General features: G+C 41.5%; 1 gene segment (V, D, J or C); it reads left to right on the top strand.

Moving 5' to 3' along the window:
- The first annotated feature begins 769 nt into the window (after positions 1-769).
- Positions 770-1,667, top strand: LOC125134952 (T cell receptor delta variable 1-like). The segment is given in 2 exon segments: positions 770-966; positions 1,175-1,667. Coding segments are annotated over 2 exon segments (432 nt in total).
- The last annotated feature ends 5,268 nt before the right edge of the window (positions 1,668-6,935 follow it).

Here is a 6,935-nt window from a genome sequence, read left to right as displayed (position 1 = left end):
TAGCTCTGTGTCCACAAAGATCTGGCATGCCTCTTGACTTTATTTTACAAAGAGAAAAATAACAAGCCAATAACAAGTGAGACTCAATGTTTGGGCCAATGGGATAGAAAATGAGACATCAGGAACAATTCTAGGAAATATGATCTAATAAGTACAATTCTACTTGTGGAGGCAACTGGACTGACTATCCTGATCATCTTCAGAATCATAATAAACTCAGTGTCAGATGTCCAAAGAAATGTTTTATTCCTGTAATAATTTCATATAAACATAAACTGAATAGATTCTGAAAATCAGAACAAATGATTTTTTTATCATTTGATATTGAAGGAACTTATTTGTAGAAAGACTGAAGGAGAGCCCTAGAAACCAGTGGAAAAGGGATACATTTTTCATTTGGGTAAGACTGTCTTTCACCAAAAAGCCAAAGGTCTGTGAGTTTCTAAAAATGTCATTAAACTCCAAACGGTGAAAAGTAAATATAGACTAAATGAACAGTCAGTACTAGATTACAGGAAGGGTTCATAGCATATACTAATCACTTTTCAATAAGCTAGCAAAATTATTCTGTGAGTAATTATCAGTGTATGTCAACTTGTCTCCAGTTCTCCTCAGCTCAAACCTTTAGTACTAGTTGCTTTAGTCAAGCGCCTTGTCAGGATCTGCATAACTTAATGGGAAAGACATAACTTATCTGGGAAAGACAAGTGGACAAAGTAAAGGTTTGTGGGGAGCCAGACTTTTTCTCATCTGTGCATATGACACGTGGGCTATGAACATAACAAGCCCTGCTTCCTGTCTGGGGGAGTCACACAGGAACCCAGGGACTATGTATATGAGCTGCCAGACACTCCAAGACACTGAACGCTCAGCCTGAGGCACAACAAAACACACTTGTGCAGGGGAATCCGTGCCACATGCCGCTCTCCAGCCTGCTCTGGCTCTTCCTGGCCTCCGTCTTCTCTGGTAGGGATGGTCCCACACATGGGGGGAAGGTTCAGGGGAAAGGACTGCACACAGGCCCGGGTGCTTCACATGGACTTGGGGAGGAAGGGGGATGGCAGGAAAGCAGGCATATTATGATTTCAACTGGGCTTGTCTTTGGGTCCTAAGGTAGTCTAATTCCTCCATTTTTTATTCACTGCTTATCTCTGTTTTCTGATTTTTCCCACAGGATCCAGTGTGGCCCAGAAAGTTACTCAAGACCAGCCAACTGTATCCAGTCAAGTGGGAGAGGAAGTCACTTTAAACTGTCGGTATGAAACACCTTGGAACACTAACTACCTTTTTTGGTATAAACAGCCTCCCAGTGGAGAGATGACTTTCCTTATTCGTCAGGACACTTCTAAAACAAATGCAAAGGATGGTCGCTACTCTGTAAACTCCCATAGTGGAGAGAAATCCCTCAGCCTCACCATTTCAGCCTTACAGCTGAAAGATTCTGCTACGTACTTCTGTGCTCTCCAAGATCTCACGGTGCTTGAAGTAATAGGAAAAGCTGAACAAAAACCCCAGAGCTCAATAAGAGAGAGCCCCCTGCTACAGGACCCAAGCTGAAATGCACACCTGCAGATCCCAGACAAGAAGGGGGCGTCCTGTGGTTGCTTCATCTGTGGTCTGGATGAGAGGATTTCTTTCTAAATAAAAGCTCCTTCTATGTCATTTGGGAGCAGATGTCTAGACAACTTGCTATTACATTTTCAGTCCTGAATTTCTGACTTTAAATCAATTATACGCATATATGTAAATGTGCCTAAAGTTGAAAGCTTGCCCCCAAATAATTTAAAGTGGCAATGTCACTTAGATATGCTCACATCAGAAACCTGCATCTAGTTATCTGGATTCATCATAAAAATCATTTCCTTAGTCCTTTCTTCTTAGGCTTTGTGTCTTTCTAGGACATTTACTGTGTGGTCTTGTCTCTGGCTGGGCAACCAGATGCAGAAGCCTGTTTTCTGGAGCAGAATATTCCACAGGTCTAGGCTATAGAATGTTCCTCAACTGAAGACACTCGGGCAGGATAAATGGTGATGAATCTTTTGTGAATATCATTGCTGATCCTGTGGTTTCAGCTTGCCCATAGGTCCAAGGGCTGCTGAAGCAATTCTGACTGAACAGTCTGGGTGGGGATGAGGAAGGAGGGGATGCAGCCAGGCACCTCGAGGTTCTGTCTGGGGATGTGTGGAGAGAATGAACACTCTGTACAGAGATCAGTTTCTATGTGTGACCCTGTCTTTCTGAACAGGACTGAGCAGCCTCTGGAGCGTGGAACCTGGTCCTCGTCTCTGCATGTTCAGGAAGGAGAGAGCACCAATTTCACATGCAATTTCCCTTCCAGCTCTTTCTATGCTTTACACTGGTACAGAGGGGGACCTGCTCAAAGCCCCAAGAACCTCTTTGTAATGACTTTAAATGGGGGTGGGAAGGAGGAAAGATGAGCCTGAGTCTGTCAGAATACAAAGGAGGGTTACAGCTGCATGTGCATCACAGGATCCCAGCCTGAAGACTCAGCCACTGACCTCTGTGCCTCCACTCAGGGCTTCCCAGGCACCTGCAGCCCCACCCAGACCCCTGCCTGGAGCTGCTCTGGTGCCAGCTGATGCAGAGCCATGTGTGTGGTGGGAGGGAAAAAATTCAAGGCATCTCAGTGTTTTCCATAATCAGGGGGAAATGCAGACATAGACAAACAGGCATTCCAGTCACTGCAGCTCCCTCAACTAACTGGATGTTACTAAAGGTCACTAACCTTGACTCCCATCAGTATACTGGCTACATCACTGAGTCAGATTCCTGGCTTCCTCCTTTGCCATGATTCCAAGTTACTTAATGGTTTCTCAAACCGACCTAAAAGTATCTGGTTACTAGGATAATAGTTAAACCTCATTGCTTCTACATCCTAAGAGCTAGTTCTTCAATAGCATGTCTTCACAAGAACATGTGCTATACCCTCTCACGCACCGGGCATGGAAATCTGCAAGTTTCATACCAGAATAATTGATTCTGCCTCATTCAACTCATTGTGGATTTGGGTTTTGGTTTAGTTCAATCTTCCCAGTCCATGGATCTGCATTTCATTTCTTCTTATATGTGACTCTTTGCATTTTTAAATATCACTTTTGATATCTGATTAATTGGGGAAGTTCACTACATACTTGATCCCTCCTTCAGTTTGTATTGTGATTGTGATGTTGAAGCAACTGAACTCTAGGATCTAAGTTTCTTTGTTTATAATTTCCAGGTGATGAGTCAGGTCGAATAGCTGGGCACTCTTTTTGTAGATTTCCAGGTAACCCATAAGTTTTATACCCCACTGTTACTCCTGAGGCCTCTAATTCTAGAGAATTTCTGGGTTTTGTCTACATGAATTAACTTGCTTTTGGTCTTTATCTAATAGCTTAAGTTTCAGTTTTCTCCCAACATCTACATTAGTAAGTAGTTTCCAGATTCTATCCAGCTTCCTAAATTATGTTGCCATTGTGTTCTCTCACACCAGCACATCAATCTCTTTTTTGTTGATTCATTTTTTTAAAACATTATTACTATCATTATCTCACTTATAGGATAAAATAACGCCTGCTATAAAAACTTCATTGCGGAGCTCCTGTTGTGGTGCAGTGGTTAACCAATCTGACTAGGAACCATGAGGTTGCGGGTTCAATCCCTGGCCTTGATCAGTGGGTTAAGGATCTGGCATTGCCATGAACTGTGGTATAGGTCACAGACGCTGCTCGGATCCTGCGTTGCTGTGGCTGTGGTATAGGTCAGTGGCTATAGCTCCGATTAGACCCCTAGCCTGGGAACCTCCATATGCCACATGTGTAGCCCTGGAAAAGGCCAAAAAAAAAAAAAAAGTCTAAAAAAAAAATTTCATTGGATTGCACACAAATGCCTCGGACTGAAACCATTTAAGAAACTTAAAAAAAGATTTATTTTCAAAGATCATTCACAAGGCTTCAAGGACTCTATTTGACCATCAGACTAGGAGTGGTTGAATCCATTTTGCTATGTGAAGGAGTGTAGACATGGAAGTCATAGCACAGGATGGAGCGAGGAGAACATGCAGTTCCTTGTACACTAGGGTCAGTGGAGTAAAACAACACAAAAGAAGAGCTGCTGGTCAACTTCCAAGCTGGGTATCCAACATTATTAATATAAAGATCAAGGGAAGAAATTTCTTAATATTCATGGTAATGATCTTGCGGTTTTAGCTAACTCTGAATTGGTAGAAATAAAATGCACACTAAAAAAAATTTAAAAAGGAGTTTCCATCGTGGTGCAGCGGAAACGAATCCGACTAGGAACCATGAGGTTGCAGGTTCGATCCCTGGCCCCGCTAAGTGTGTTAAGGATCCAGTTGCCGTGAGCTGTGGTGAGCTGTGGTGTACGTCACAGGTGAGGCTTGGATCTGGTGTTGCAGTGGCTGTGGTGTAGACGGCGGCTACAGCTTGGATTAGACCCCTAGCCTGGGAACCTCCATATGGTGTGAGTGTGGCCCTAAAAAGGGAAAAGAAAAAAAAAATAAAAAATAAAGATAAATAAATAAAGCAAGGGCAAAGTAGGGCTCATCTGGCATTGATGCAACATAATGCTTCACAGCCTGTTCACGACATAGAACATATAGAAATTGATTATGTTTACACAGCCCATCATGTAGAATGCTGCTTCAAACCGACTCATGCCTGTAAGTTCCTTGGGCCCCTTGTTTGCATTAGAGGTGATGGGATAAAGTTCTTCCCCCACACGTAATCAGTTCCTGGATGCAGCGGCACATAATTTGGACAATCTACTGTTATAAACATGGAGGAAAATGTTAATTTGGAGTGGAGAGTCCTTACCAGAAAATTAAGTCATGTGTAACTAAGGGAATATGAAACAATAGTCTCAGTTTTGTTGGCTTCTCAAATGGATCTGAAATTGAAAATAGTCTACTAAATTTTGATTATTCATAGAGATACAAGCATGATTTTTTATTTTATTTATTTATTTTGTCTTTTTAGGGCCGCACCTGCAGCATATGGAGGTTCCCAGGCTAGGGGTCCAATAGGAGCTGTAGCTGTCGGCCCACCCCAGAGCCACAGCAACGCAGGACCCAAGCTGTGTCTGCAACCTACACCACAGCTCGGCAACGCCGGATCCTTAACCCACTGATCAAGGCCAGGGATCAAACCCTCCACCTGTTGGTTCCTAGTTGGATTCATTTCCCCTGTGCCAGGATAGGAACTCCAAGCATGATTTTTTAAATAGCCCCTCATTTTTTTTTTTTTAGAGTTAGTCACATGGAATGAGAAGAATGAGTGAAATATAAAAATCATATCAGATAAGAAAAGCTTACATCTCCCTGTTTATTGTAGGGCCCCAAATAAGCAACCAGCCACTGGGTCCTGTGTCGTAGGGGCCCAAAGCTCCCATCACATCTGAGCATCACCAGTTCCTCTTCTGTGTGAGGGCAGGAGTACTATAGCCATATATGAAGTAAAACTAACAGTAATTCCAGGCCCAGCTATTAGAGATAAACCGAACTCTGAGAGAGGAGAAAAACACTTTTATTCTTGCCAATTTCTCTCAGGTCCTCAGCAAGGCTCCTTTACAGGACTTCAGAGGCATTGCGTTTGTAACATCACAAACCACCGCAAACCTCAACCTCTTCAAACAGCTACTGTCTCATTATCTCATGATACCTTTGCTCCATGTGACACCTGGGGACCCGACAACTGTGGAATTCCTCAAATTGCTGACTCACGCGTCAACGGGGCTCAGTGCAACCCGAAAGAGGGCTGGGCTCACCTCTCACAGTAGACAGTCTCACCGGGATGGACCATGACCCTGCACATGGTCTCTCCTCAGAGCTTCCAAAATCTCAGCTCAGCTGTAAGCTTCAAACACTACATTTTGATAATCAAAATTGCAAGTCATGCTTTCTTTGTTTTATTCAAGGCTTATGCTAGGTCTTGGCACTTTCACATAAGTTAGAGAATTAGCTTCTAACACAAAAGGTTGCTAGTGATTTGATTGGGATTGTGTTAACTTATGGATTCATTTAGGACAATTGGTATCTTAACACACAGTCTTGTAGATTCATGCGATATCCTCTTTTTTTTTTTTTTTTTTTTTTTTTTTCTTTTTTTTTTAAACATTGTCCGGTTCTATTTCTTAAATAGGTTCTGGTATTCAGGGAGTAATTTTGGAAAGGACTTGCCATACCCTATATTAAATTAGTTCCCAAATGCCTAATAAATGGTATTTTAATTGCATTTCTAATGCTTTTGGCTAGAATGTAGAAATAAAAGTGATTATTTTTGTGTTTAGTGATCTTGTTAATTCATCTATTAGTACTAGTTCTTATAGTTGTTTAGAGATACAATTTTATTTTCTACAAATGTACTATCTCTGGATTAAATGGTTTACCTTCTCAGTCTTCAAACTTAATTCATTTTATATTTTTTTCCTCATTTGATGCCAGGCCTCCAGTATGGACAGTGACTCGGAGTAGTGACAGTCTACATGTCTTGGGTTTGTGACCCTATAGAGAAGGACTTTTAATATCTTCTTCATTGATAGCCTCTTATCAGATTCAGGAATTTCTCATCCTATTCTGGATTTTTGAGAGTACCCATCATGCAGAGGTGTTAGTGTTGTTTATCAGAGTCTCTTGATGTTCTGAAAGTCAGTTATGTACATTATTTTGGCTTCATCAAGTAAAGGAAGGAAACCTCACTTCACATAGTTTTAGAGATATGACCCTCTAAAATTCAAAGCTCTGAAAAAGCCAATAGACTAGACAAACTTGGTTTTTAATTCTTCATAGTCATAAAGAGTATTTCTGTTTTCAGTTATTATTTAAGATGACACTTTGTAGTGGTTTCTAGGATTTTCTAAAAAAATAAAGTGGAAGAAATCAAAAAAAGTTGAAAAGTTATGTTGGGTGTTTCCATTTA

The sequence above is a fragment of the Phacochoerus africanus genome, chromosome 9, assembly GCF_016906955.1.
Source record: "Phacochoerus africanus isolate WHEZ1 chromosome 9, ROS_Pafr_v1, whole genome shotgun sequence".
Lineage (NCBI taxonomy): Eukaryota > Metazoa > Chordata > Mammalia > Artiodactyla > Suidae > Phacochoerus > Phacochoerus africanus.
The sequence above is the reverse complement of the archived record's forward strand: the minus strand, read 5'-3'. Positions and strand labels throughout refer to the sequence as shown.